Source organism: Falco biarmicus, chromosome 5 (assembly GCF_023638135.1).
Source record: "Falco biarmicus isolate bFalBia1 chromosome 5, bFalBia1.pri, whole genome shotgun sequence".
In the NCBI taxonomy this organism is placed as follows: domain Eukaryota; kingdom Metazoa; phylum Chordata; class Aves; order Falconiformes; family Falconidae; genus Falco; species Falco biarmicus.
Window position 1 is genome coordinate 32,676,200 of NC_079292.1, and position 13,396 is coordinate 32,689,595.

General features: G+C 50.1%; 1 protein-coding gene across 2 annotated transcripts; it reads left to right on the top strand.

The window, feature by feature from the left end:
* Positions 1-3,446: 3,446 nt before the first annotated feature.
* Positions 3,447-12,042, top strand: CSRP2 (cysteine and glycine rich protein 2). Of its 2 annotated transcripts, none has more exons than XM_056341386.1 (6): positions 3,447-3,562; positions 7,519-7,637; positions 9,571-9,739; positions 10,185-10,317; positions 10,996-11,089; positions 11,711-12,042. In XM_056341386.1, exons 2-6 carry the CDS (start codon positions 7,526-7,528, stop codon positions 11,785-11,787), a joined length of 585 nt encoding a protein of 194 aa, XP_056197361.1. In that variant the 5' UTR covers positions 3,447-3,562; positions 7,519-7,525; the 3' UTR covers positions 11,788-12,042. The 2 variants fall into 2 exon arrangements, with proteins under 2 accessions (XP_056197361.1, XP_056197362.1); XM_056341387.1 differs by having other exon boundaries at positions 3,542-3,560; positions 7,514-7,637.
* Positions 12,043-13,396: the final 1,354 nt, after the last annotated feature.

Here is a 13,396-nt window from a genome sequence, read left to right on the forward strand (position 1 = left end):
ATTGATTTGAATGAATTAATTAAATTTCATTGATCTATCATTGTTCTATTTATGGTAGAATAAATGTATAGCACTCTTGAGATGCATGAATGTTTAGATAAAGATATTAGCTAAACACATTCCCTTCTAGGATAAGGCAAATCCGGGTATAACTGACCATGAATTAATTTTTCACTAGCTGATATTGCATAGAGCTCTCTTGAAAATCCCTTTTACTAGAGGCAAGTTTGGGGGTTGGCCAGTGAGAAATTAACCAAGGTGCTACATGAACCACTGCATGGTAGCCGACTTTGAAGTTTGTTAAATGATAAGCTCTGATGCTAGCTGTAAACCATCTTTTGTAATAGGAAAATTAGCTAAATTGTGCTCTTTCAAGAACACAATTAAGGGAGCTCTATCAGTAGCAGCAGTATTTGGATAAAACTAGGTCTGACAAAAATTATATCAGAATATGCCTAAATCCCCTGCAAAGTAAAATCTGGACTATCTAGAATAAACTTTCATAAAATAATAGCAAGGATTACCAGCAGAGCAAGCAGATTGACTCTGCTGTAAGCAGACGTGTGGGACCATGCTTACAAGATCAAATGAGGATATGATAATCCCAAGTGAGTGGAAGGTATTTAGTGGATGTAAAAGGCCTGAGGACACTGATGTACGACAAGTCTTTTGAGAAGTAACTAGGTCAGACAAGCTGCTGATTTACTCAGCTCCTCAAAGCACGGAAAACAACTGTTACATAAAATTATGGCATAGATAAACCCTTGAGAATTTTGTTCTGAGGTGATAAATGTGCTTGGGGTCAATTTCACAAGTGAAGGGAGAACTGGTTTTGTGTAGAGCCTGCTTTCCCATGGCCAAGGAAGCAGAAGAAAACAGAGGCACACTCCTCCACTCACAGAGCTGTAGAAATCAAGAGAGGAAATGAATGGGAGCTGTTAATACAGTTGAATGCTGTTTCTCAGAAACAAACTGTCCTAATTATAAGCTGCTGAGCTCAAAATGGTAGAAACCAGACAAAAAACTGGCAGGCTGCAGGAGCCCAGCTCCTCTCAGGGACCTGGCGTGGTGGTTAGTTGGGAGCTCCTCCCTAGGCCGGTGAGAAGAGGCAACATCTGAGACTTTGGGCAAGTGAGTCGAAAAGAGGAATTTACGGCAGGTGTTAGGCAGGAACACGGGGAGGGATGGGGTCGTGTCAAGAGAATGGTGAGGAGGGTTAAGGGGGCAGTGGGGCTGCTTGGGCAACGGGAGGGATGCTCAGGGTAAGAGTGAAGGAGTGCAGGACAGCAAGGAGGAATGCGGCAGGGTAGGATGCAGGCTTTATCTTTAAAAATTTCTGAACTATGCCCTCAGGAGAGAGAGACAGAAAAGAGATCTTCTGAGAAGAGACAATATGTATGTTTATATATAAAATAAGTATGTGTTTATAGATAATAAATATACAAAACTAAAATGTATTGATAGAAATAGTACTTATCAATAGAAATAAAGTAGATGGTGAAAGTTTTCATTCTTGCTTTTGTTGTCCTTTGTTACAAGGCATTATTCCCGAGTGTCACAGTAATGTGTTCCTTAATATCGTTCCAAAAGTAATGGACTTACCAACATACTTATGTCTATCTCTCCTAGTTACCCTGCTTCTGACAGACTGGTTAATTATTAGACATGAGAAAATTAATTCTTGGATGTCAGACTGTCTTTTAGCTCACTTAGCAGTGCCTCACCGCTGAAGAGTGTTTTATTTCATGCCAGCCATGGCCCCTTACTCACAGCGAGAATTTCCTTTCTTTGAGTGTGGTCAGATCTCGCTAGAACTGCAATGCTACTCTCTTCCCTTTGGGAATGTTGCTGTTTATTTTTTATAGTCTGTAGGAAATGTTATCAAAAGGGAAAATCTAATAGCTTTGGAGACTACCTGAGGAGACATGGTAAATAACTTAGCATCATCACACGCAGTTCCCAGCAGGGCTGGGAGCAGGACAGGTTGGGCAAGAGAGCACAGGCATTTCACATAGCAAGCGGAGTCAGCCTGCTCTGACTCACATGCCTCTTACCTGTCTGACTTGGAGAGATCCTCTCCCTTCCTGTTAACCTCCAAGCTGTGAAACAACAGTCGCCAATACTTCTGCTTCTCGCTGTGCTCCCTCCCCTCAAAACCTAGACCAAAATTTTTGCTACAGTACGTGAGGTCAGGCTCTTGGTCTTGCTCATAGTGAACACCACCTCGTTCCACAGGGATTGATCCTGGCTTTGCCTGTGGAGCAGGGCTCCGAGCCGTGCGTAAATTGTGCACAACCTGGTCAGTCACAATTCATTGCAAATGAAAAAAGAAAATCATAAACGGGAAGGAAAAAAATCTCAGCGAGTTGTGGCTGCCAGCATGCGGGCTGCAGCACACTGAAAGTACATTTTACGGGAGAAGACAGCTTATCTTTCTCATCGCACGCCTGATGCCTGACGGGGAGGTCGCTTTTAATCTTGCGGTACAGGCGATTTGCCCCCACATACTGGCCACTGGACAACATGGTTGCATGCCACCCATGCTAGCAGTCCTGTGGGACCCGTTTCACGCCTGACCTGCAGCCAGACAGCCCTTTCGCTGTACGGTGCTTGTGCTGGAGGGTCTGTAAGGGGCTGCCTGCACCCGGTTCGGCGGGCTTCGCCGCTGCTGCGCGCAAAGTCGTTCCTGTGCTGAAGCAGAGCAGCTTGGCACTTGTACGGGTAATGAGTAGCTGATTTGGTATTTGAGTAATAAAGGGGAGGAGATAAGCCTGCATCTCCCACCTAAACGCAGGGAACCCTATGCATAAACCCAACCCCAGCCAGCCAGCGCGCAACGGCCCTGCGGACTGGGGAAACGGGGCCGCTTTTAAAAAGCGGCTCAAGCACGGAGCTGTTTGCTACAGCATGAACTGGCTGGTGCCGACAGGTCTAATTGCTGGCCTTTTGTGAAAACTATTTAAGTCCTTCCTAACTAGTCCGTGCTGGAGCAATGGCTCAGCGGGGAGCTGCGGTGCCGACTCGTCCCGGGGGTGCCTGCAGGCTCCCGCACGCCCGGGCACCAGCTGCCGCCCCGGCCGCCTTCTCACCTCCAGGGAAGCGTGTGCCTGAGCCCGGCGTGCCCTGCCCTGTGTCCCCGGTGCAGCGCCGTCACCATGCCGCGTCGACCTTACGCGGATGGCGAAGAAGTTTGGAAACGATACGAAAATCCTAAAACCGAGTAAAACCAGGGGCTGGGGTCCCATCCGAGACCGCAGCTGGGGCACCTCCTCTGCCTCCCCGCCTCTCGGGGTGGCTGCAGCAGGGTCGCGCCCCACGCTCCCTCCCACAGCGCTGCAGGGACGGGGGGTCCCTGGGCGCACGCGGCTCCCCGGCCCCCCGCGCTGTCGGGGTCCGGCTCCAGCTGGGACGGGCTCAGGCCCCGCGGGTGGGGCCGAGAGCCGGGCTGGGAGCGGGGCTGGGAGCGGGGCTGGGACGGGCCCGCCACGGCTCCGCCCCGGCTCTTTAAGCCGCTGCGAGGCCACGCCGGGCTGAGACGCGCCGAAGCGAGACGGGCCCTGCGGTGAGTGGCGGGGCGGGCAGCGGGCGGGCACGGCACGGCACGGCACGGCACGGCACAGCCGGCCCCGGCCCCGGCCCCGCGGTGCGGGATGGGTCGCGCTGGTCGCTGCTGCCGCCGCCCGAGGCAGCGCCCCCGGGGCCCGGCCCGCCCCCCCGTGCGCGCCGCGGGGCTGCAGGGGCTGCCGGGGGGCGCCGCGGCGGGGCGGGTGGCGGGCTGGGGGCGCCCCCTCCCGCCGCGGCCGCTTGTGCGGGGCGCGGTGTCCGCACCGGGCGGTGCGGGAGCGGCAGCGGCAGCGGCACGGCCGGGGCTGCCTGCGGGGGCGGGGGGCGCCCAGCTGCGGTGTCCCCGGCGCGGCTCGGCTTGCTGGGCTCGACGGCGCTCGGCTGCCCGCCGGGGGGCTGGGGAAGCGCTCCGGGCGGCCCGCAGCGCCCCGTGTCTGCCCCGGGGCCCGTTCAGGTTTCCTGGCCTTAAACTGGCCGTTCGCTAACGGGCTGGAAGGGACTTGGCAGCCGCCGCGGCTCGGCCCCGGTGCTGCGGGGGGCGCCCGGCGAGCCGCCCTCTCGGCTGGGTACCGGCTCAGCACAAACCAGGTTTTTCTCATTAGAAGGGCAGCGGCTGCCAACAAACCTGCAACCGAAAGTCAGAATTGTTGGTACTGTTGAGTGAGATCATCTGGATGTTTAATTACTGCTCACGAGCTCCTTGAAGGCCTGCCTGAACTAGCCGAGAAGTCTTGAGGGAGCAGGGAGGGAAGGCTTAACGCAGGATGGGGAGACTGGATCTGCCACCTGTGGAGCGCTGGAAGGCGACCTGGGCGGCACGAAGCCCCAGGGCGCTGACAGGAGCGGGCCCTGGGCAGGCGCAGGCTGGGGTGCTGTCCTGCCTGCCGAGCTTTGTCCCCTTCCCCTCGGGTGTCCCCCAGCACCGCCGCTGCAGGTGGCCGGAGAAATACTGCTGTTCTTCCCACACAAGCCATAGTGGGAGTGTTACGGGGAGGGTAAGTGGAAGTATCTTCTGTGGAAGATAGTAAGGTCACCTTCAAGTACTGGCTTCAATTCCTTTTTGCTTTTCACCTCATGAATTCGCAGAGCCCTTATCAGAAGATGTGAACGGCTGATGGTTGCCGATCTCTAATACTTTTGTCTCCCTTGGGAAGAAGGGGTGTGGAGCTGCACCCCGCGCTGCCCGGTATTACATGGGAAATCTGGGGCAAAGCTGGAAACCTGATCCAGGTCCTCAGCTCTAATATGCATGGGAAACTAAATAATTGTTTGCTAACAAATGGTTACAATAACTTAGACTCATAAATGCACAAAAGAACATGAGCGTGGGGTGGTGAGAGGGAAAGACAGAAGTAGTTCTTGCAGTTAATACCATTTACGTTTTAGAAAGCATACAAAGTAGAAAGGAATCTCATCTTTTTTTCCTTCCTTTTTTCCCCTCCTTTTTTTCTTTCTTTCTTTTTTTTTTCCCCCTCCCCAGACCATGCATTCCTTTTCCAAAGCTTTGTGCAGCCTATATTCTCTTTAACTAAGGACGCTCTTTGCCATGATTGATGTCAGCTGCTGTGCGGTAGCACAGCCAAGCACTTGAATAAAAGAAATGGAATCTTAATTTTTAGACTCTACAGTTGTGCCAAGAATGACAAAGGCAAAGTGGGAAATGTCATAAACCTAATTTTATGGGCTTGGTCAGGGTATTAGCGCTAAACCATGGAGAAGTAATGGTGCTAATCCCTTGGAAGTATTAAACAAAGGGATATCTCAGTAATTAGTGTCCGTGTGCAAATGGCACTGCTCAGCCGCTCAGAGGAAGTTTCCTAAGCCTTTGCTTAGGAATGTACCTAAGATGCCCCAATTTAGGTTAATAAACTAATCTTGTTTTCCCACATGCCATGAATGGCTGTCTGCTTGTCTCGGACGAAGCTCTTGTAGCAGCTACTTGGCAGCACGTCTTCCTTGGGAACCATGCGACCTCCCCTGCATCCCTAAAACTGCTGAGCTACTGGTCAGGCTGCTTGGGCAGAAAGCTTGTTTTAGCGGCACTAGCAAGATGGGTCACTGAATTCAGGCTTAGCCAAAGCCGCTGCTCCGAGATGTGATCTGTGGGTCTGCGCTACCTCGCCTGGGGAGTGCGAGGCAGCAGCCTGGCGCCCACGGGACCCCTCGCTGTGCAGCGAGGCCTCTCCCACACGTTGGTGAGAGCCCTTAGAGAAAGGGGGATCTTGAAACAAAGTGCTTCTCTGTGGCTCCCTGTGTTGTGGCAGCACTTTGTTTCTGTTAGCCAGGGGGACAACTGGAGATGGGTAGTCCCCTGCTTCTGGCTCAGAGGGATGAGCAGCGAAGCCAACCGCAGGCAGCAAGTTGTGGGTGTTGTGTAGGGATGCTGTCGTGTGTCTCTTCTCCCTGTCTGGGCAGCATAGGAGAGCTTCTAAGGGTAATCAAAGGTGAGTTGTGCTGACAGACGTCAGAAGCCTCTGACAAATTCCTGCCTGCCTGCCCTGATAGCTGACCCGTACCGCAGTGCTGCTGTGGGGAGCCTGCGGGGAGGGAATGGTGCTGCTGGTGGGGTGGGATGGGGTGACAGGTTCCGGTGGGAGAACCTGTGATCCTTGCCCAGAAACCCTGTCTGAAACAAGGGTCAGTAAGGAGCAGGAGAGGTGATGGGGCCTGAGCAGCTCCGCTGGGTTAGACTCAGGGAATTGATAGCCCTCTCTCTCCGTGCCGTTGCCCTCTGTGCTTGGGAGAGGTGGTCCTCTGGTCGTGAGCCACAGGGGAGCGAACCGGCGTTAACCAATGGTTTCAAGTCAAGGGCAGTTCAGTGATGACTGGGAGATGAGCCTTCCACAAACCTGCTAAGTTAGCTCATGGTGGTGGTGGGAGGAGGAAAGCCCCAGAGAAGACGAAGGTGGCAGGTAGCGCTCTGCTTGGGGCTTTAACCCAGGATGGTTAATGGGAGAAGCAGGAGGAGCTCACAGTCGAGCTGTGTGGGAAGTGGTGGTGGCAGGAGTGCCGGGGAGCTCTGGAGAGGGAAGCTCAGCTTGAAATGGGAGACTGTTCCCAAGGCTGTAGTTTGACACAAGGGGTGATGGTGTCTGTCCCTCCCCATTAGCCTTCTGAGCATCCGTTGTAAGTAGTATGTGACAGGGACTTTGACTTTTCTTTTAAAGCCGCTGTGATTCTTTGAGCAGTTGGGTTTGGTTCATACACCTGCCTGGTAAAGGTGCAGTCCATGTAATAGTGGTGGGAGTCCCTGGGAAATAATCCCCCTTAAACTTCTTTGAAGTGCAGGCGTGATCTCAAAGGAGTTCAGAATGTCCCTGCAACCCTAGTAAGTGGTTCTCCAGTGAGGTGAACTTTGTCTCGTACTGCATCCTGAATGATAGGGCCTGCAGTAAAACAAAATGCCGTCGTTGGCACAATTGGTTTGCTTCCATCAGATGAGAGTCCCAGTGTTAGTGAAGAATAGAAACTGAAATTGTACCCATCGGGGGGGGTGGTGGTGGTTTACTCATGGTGCAGTAAAGCCCTGGTGCGTGAAACTGTAATTTGTGCATATCCAGTTTATGTAACTTCCAAAACCCCGGGGAGGAACAGGAGGACACATCTTGTGAAGGCTGTGCCTTTTTTTCTTGCTGTTCAGCAGCAGTGGCCTCTGTTCCTCTTGCCAGTCCATCTGCTTTTACAAATAGCTGTAGAGAGCCTGCCTAAGCCTTTAAGTCTGGTCTGGGCTCTGAAGGGCTGAGAACTTGATCTGAACACAAAAAATTCTCATGCAGTGGAAGGTCAAGTTTTTAAACAGTTGGTGAAATCGCAGGCTTGTGCTCTGGTATGCAAACTTCGCAGACCTGGTTTAAAGGAGCCTGTAACCCCAGCTGTCCTTGAGCTGGGGTGATGGAGGGCACTGTGGTTAACAAACCTTTCCCCTTCTCCCCTCCCATCTGGCTGGGCACGCAGAACCACCATGCCAAACTGGGGAGGCGGCAACAAATGCGGTGCCTGCGGCCGCACTGTCTACCATGCCGAGGAGGTGCAGTGTGACGGGAGGAGCTTCCACCGGTGCTGCTTCCTCTGCAGTAAGTATTCCCCTCCCGCTCCCCTGCAAAACCTCTCCTGGCATAGCTGGGGGTAACACCAGCAAGGTGCTGGTCCACAGGAGACGGTCCAGGCTCAGCTGGCACCTGTGACACACCAGGGATGGCAGAGGCCAGAGATGTCTTTGTCCATTGTGTGCTGGGCTTCATTCCTGCTTCCTCCCCACGTGCTTCCTGGGCCCAGCAGTGCAGAGGGGAGGTACTATCCTGCCTGTCCCGCACGGGAGGGGTGGGATGCGCCTCCCAAAGCAGAGCACATCATGCTTTTCTCCTCCATTTGTCCCCCTCCCAGCCTTCTCCTCTGGAGTCTAAGGGAACTTTAGGATGGGAACCTGGCTTAAATGTTGCTCGTGCGGAGGACAAAGCCCAGTGCCGAGCCCTGTTTGCACTGATTGGAGCTCAGCTGGACTTCTCCCGGTGGTCCCAGGGCCAGCAGCAGCTGAAGGAACAGTTATCAAACCTGAAGTCCCACGCAGACTGGGACACCAGCGAGCCTGAGCACAGCCGTGTTGTCAGTGCTTCAGCACAGCCAAAAGTCTAGACTTTCTTGGCACAGGGGCCTGTGGTTTATTTCAGATGACAGGAGTCCAAAGGATTATTTTCCAGCCCAACCAACAAGCCCAGTGAGGCATTGAAAATCACTTTCTCTGCTGAAAAGGCCTCTGCTTAGATGAAGGGAACAAAGGGTTGCTGTGAATCGGAGGCTCCTACTTTGCAAACAAACAGCCTGTCTGTCTGAATCGGAGAGTTTTACCTTATTACAAACACGAGGTACTGTTTTGTCCCACTTGCTGGTGTTTAATACCTGTAGGCAGAGCTAGGGGTTTAACTCTTCATATAAGCCCCAGTTAAACTGGCCCTCTCAAACTAGTTTGCTGTTAGTCTGCAGCATAACGTCAGTGCACTGTGCTGGCATGTGAGCCTCAGTGCACCTACGCTCCTTTCCCTTAGCTCTACAGCAGTCACAAAAAAAGATTAGATGTCTCAGCTGCCTCATTTTCAGCCTTTTATGGGAGTTTCTATTAAAAGAAACCTGGGACTTACAGCGAAACAATGGCTCTAGTGTGTCTGAGTATTTGCTTTTCCTTAGTGCATAGTTCTGTTGGAGTTTAAGTCTGTAGGCTTAACAAACATGCATTACTTGATTTACTTATTGGATATTTGTGTCTTATAAAAAGAACTTTGGAGCTAATGAATGCCATAAGCAAAGGTCACTCTGTATTTTGAAGACCTTCTTTTCAAACAAAAAATGCATAAGGCTTTTTCTTTTTTTCCTCCCCAAATTCTTTATCATGGGCATAATGCTTTGCAGACGGAAAGAGCGTGCCAGTTGGGATATAAAAGGAGTAGGAAATAGTTCTGCCCTCCACTGTAACCTTGAGCAGAGTGCTTACATTGTGCTGAAGGACAATGTAGGAATGCCAGAAAAGCATGGCCTCTCCAGTGACAGCTGTGAAACTGTCCCAACTCTGCCCCAAACCAGCACTGAGGCGAGGGAAAACCTTCAAGGTCGTGGGGTTTTTTCCGCAGCCCCACCCTGGCCAGAAGGGCAGGATGAGGGCTCTTCTGCCCTGGTAAGACTTTTGCTTCATACTGTATGGCATCTGTCAAGGGAAACTGCTGACTGCGCTATCTGGGTTTCTGAGCAGCCTCATTCATCAAACCACAGCAAGTTTCCAGGCTTTAAATGTCATGGTCATGAAGAGGTGGGAGGGAATAAAGCCCTTTATAGGGCTAAACATAATTTACTGATTCAAACAACGACCTGCTCCCTCTAATCTCTGGCAGTCCCACAGCCTAACAGGAAGAATTGTGGACAAGGAAACACGTAGCATCACTTCTCGTTTTTTGGCTTACTATGTGTGCCGATGGAAATGGTCCCTTAAGGCAGTGTAACTTTGTTTTTTCCCTCCAGTGGTCTGCCGAAAAAACTTGGACAGCACAACAGTAGCGATTCACGATGCTGAGGTTTACTGCAAATCTTGTTATGGAAAAAAGTATGGCCCGAAAGGTTATGGATACGGCCAAGGAGCAGGCACGCTGAACATGGACAGGGGAGAGAGACTAGGCATCAAGCCTGAGAGGTGAGTGGACTGAGCTGTGTGTGACCCTTGCCCTTCAGTACTTTTTTTCAGAGGAGTCTTTCAGGCTAGATTTCGTTTAGTTAACAGAATTATTTGTAGCTTACTATCTGATAAATCCATGTCCTGAAACAGAATTGAGCACTTCCCTGGAAGTAAAAAGGGGCTGGCTCCTCAGGAAGCTAGCTTTTACAGTAGCTTCTTTTTATCCTTTGAAGCATGGCATTTCTCATCTTTGTTTTTGGTTGTTTGTTGGTTCCCCCCCCCCCCCCCCCCCCAAGTGTAATTGGATTGTAATTATTGGATAGCGTTGCTGGTAACTTCTCCAGTTTTGCAAAAGTACTGTATTCTGTACTGCGTGTTGGATGCTGCTCTGTCAGTGTTGTTAAGAACAGCAAGAGGTCATTTAGTAAAAGAGTAAAGACAACAAATGTCCTGTTTCTTTCAGCACACCCTCTCCCCACCGACCCACAACAAATCCAAACACTTCAAAGTTTGCTCAGAAGTTTGGAGGGGCAGAGAAATGCTCTAGGTGTGGTGATTCTGTTTATGCAGCAGAGAAAGTAATAGGAGCTGGAAAGGTAAGGAACTGCGTGTGCTGTTTTGTACCTGCTACATGGACTTTAAAGTGAGCAAGGTACATTATGCGGGTTCCAGTAGGGAACCAGCTATGGGGCAGTTACCCTAAAATTGCATTTCTTAGCATTGGAAATAGTCGTCAATCAACTTAATTGAACAAAAAGCACTTGAAATGCAGGGTGATGAGTGCTCACCTTGGATTTCAGAGGTGAGGCTTCAATAAAATCTTGTCTGTCAAGCCAAATGAGTACCAGAAACTGAAACTGAGTACCAGAGCACTCTCCCCCAAGAACAGGGAACTGTCTTGTGGTGTGCAGCTTATGATGGAGGCTGAATGTTTCAGCAGAAAGGGGATGTTCTCTGAAAAAAACATGTAAAACTGTGTGAGTCTGCCAGCAGTCCGAGTTGCTGCAGAGAGCCAAGATCTGCTCTGAATTGATTAGAGCAAGCCCAACCCTTTTAGAATGCTGCCCTGAGGGTGCTCTATGGAATTCAGGGCTTTGGGCCACTCATGGAAATGAAAATACACTAATCTGTTACTGGTACACTTGAACTGGTTTTTATTGCAGCAGTCATCTATAAACAATACTAACGCAGGCATCTCCAGTTAATGCATTTTTTACCAACTCAGGCATGCTGTGTATTTGAAACTGTGTGTGTTTGTTTTTTTTTTCACCTAGCCGTGGCACAAAAACTGCTTCCGATGTGCCAAGTGTGGAAAAAGCCTAGAATCTACAACCCTAACTGAAAAAGAGGGAGAAATCTATTGTAAAGGTGAGGAAAGAAACAAAGATCATTTGTTTATGGTTCAAGGTGATGTGTTGCAAGGATGGATGCTGAATTTATTCCTGGTATAAGAAACTTTCAGGCTCCCGTCAAGATGCAAGTGCTCTGTAAGTCATAGGAACACAGCTGAGAAATTAAGTATTAATCAAGCTGCTGATGTAGCTCACATTTGCTTCAAGCAAAACAGTACGTACTGAGAAATGCAGCAGCAGCAGCCTGTGCCCTCTGCCTGGGCCAGAGAGCAGATCAGAGTAAGGCAACAAGCTAGGAAGCACCCTGCCGTGCCTTCTTGCGTGGTATCACTCATGGATGTGTACTTGATCCACCCAGTGGTTTGATGGCAACATATGCCTTAACAGATACCTAGCCATGGAACCAATGTACAAATTGCTTTCACAAGGTAGGCTGGGAACTACAAAGATCGAACAGCTGTGGCTGTTGCGTTCGGTCATGGCAGTCACACAGCTTAAAACACTTTTAAGCATTGCTTCTGATGGGATGTTCTGGTGACACAACAGGGAAGCGACTGAGGGCTCGGCCTAGACAGTGCTGTTCTTAATTAACGAGCCAGGAGCCTCAGGTACTACTACATGATCATCTTTCTTGCAGGTTGTTACGCAAAGAACTTTGGCCCCAAGGGATTTGGTTATGGCCAGGGAGCAGGTGCCCTCGTTCATGCCCAGTGAGGGGGCACAGCTCAAAACCCCTCATGGCTCTGCTGAGATCCTGCTACAAGAAACAAGAGAATTTCCTAATTGTTACTAACTACTGTGAAACAGACACTAGTTACTGTAGTGCTTGGGCATATGTGCAGCAGATGATTTTTTTTTTAAAATGAAAAAAAAAAAGGGCACTGCTTGTTTCCTTGCTTTGTGTATCACACTGTAACATTATTACTGAGTATCAGTTCAATAAAGCTTTGCTTGTTGATATATCCTAAAGCCAAGCGTTACTTATCTTTTATTGCTGTCAAAGCATGTAAGGGGAGCATTTTTGGGGTACTTCAGAAATGCAGGGGGGGAGGTATTGAATCACTTAGGTTGGAAAAGAGCTTTAAGACCACTGAATCCAACTGTAAACCTAGCACAGCCGAGTCCACCACTAAACCCATGTCCCTAAGCACTGCACTGATGCATCTTTTAAATACCTCCAGGGATGGTGATTACACCACATCCCTGGGCAGCCTGTTCCAGTGCTTGACCACCCTTTCAGGGAAGAAATTTTCCCTAATACTCAATCTAAACCTCCCTTGGTACAACTTGAAGCCATTTCCTCTTGACCTATCGCTTGTTACTTAGAAGGGACTGGCTACAGCCTCCTGTCAGGCAGCTGTAGAGAGCAATAGGGTCCCCCCTGAGCCTCCTTTTCTCCAGACTAAACAACCCCAGCTCCCTCAGCTGCTCCTCATAGGACTTGTGCTCCAGACCCTTCACCAGCTTCATCGCCCAAAGCTGTATGATGATATAGACTTGGTGCAGACCTTCACTGTAAGCCCAATGTGACTGAAAGCTGGACATACATAAGTCATGGCCTTCAGAGGTGAATGACTGTTCTCCAGTATCACAACATTATATGCACGTAAAAAGCAACTAGCAGCTCACTCCACAGAAGTAAATCTTGAAATCTACTGCTGGGTACAGTGACACAGCTCTGAAAGCGATAGCTTGTACATAGCGGTGTGCCTAAGTGGCTGGCTGGCTGCCACACAGTCTCTAGTGAATGGAAAACAAACTTTTTTCACCATAGTATTTTGTGGGATTGCACCTGCTTTGGTATTGAGGTGTTGTTATGCACAGAATTTACTATGCACAATGAGTACTCCAAGACAGCTGCAGATTAATACCATCCCTACTCAGCCATTGACCAAGCTCAGGACCACCACATCAAACTCAGGTTTACGAGCAGCTTTTGATCTTCTCTTGATTGTGCTAGGATATAGTTCCCTGAAGATGGTGGAGGAGCCTCTTGAGGATGGCACCTGACAAGCTAGCTGCAGCCCAACAACAGAGCAGAATAAAATTCTGTCTTTAAATACTCTAGTAGAAAATGTGACTTGAACTCAAGTTGATGAGCAAGGAGTAATAACAATTAAACACCTCAAATGCAGTGTAGGCCAGTCACCAGTTGGGTGAAAGCCATACTAGTCAGGGACCTTGACTCTGCTAATGCAGCTCTTCAGGAACTGCTGCTGATAAAGGTCTATGATTAGGAGACAATTACTTTTGCCTTAGCCAGATCTTGAGCAGAAAACTCACAGAAGAGCTTGGCTTCTTCCAGGGGCTGGAGCAGGTCCCA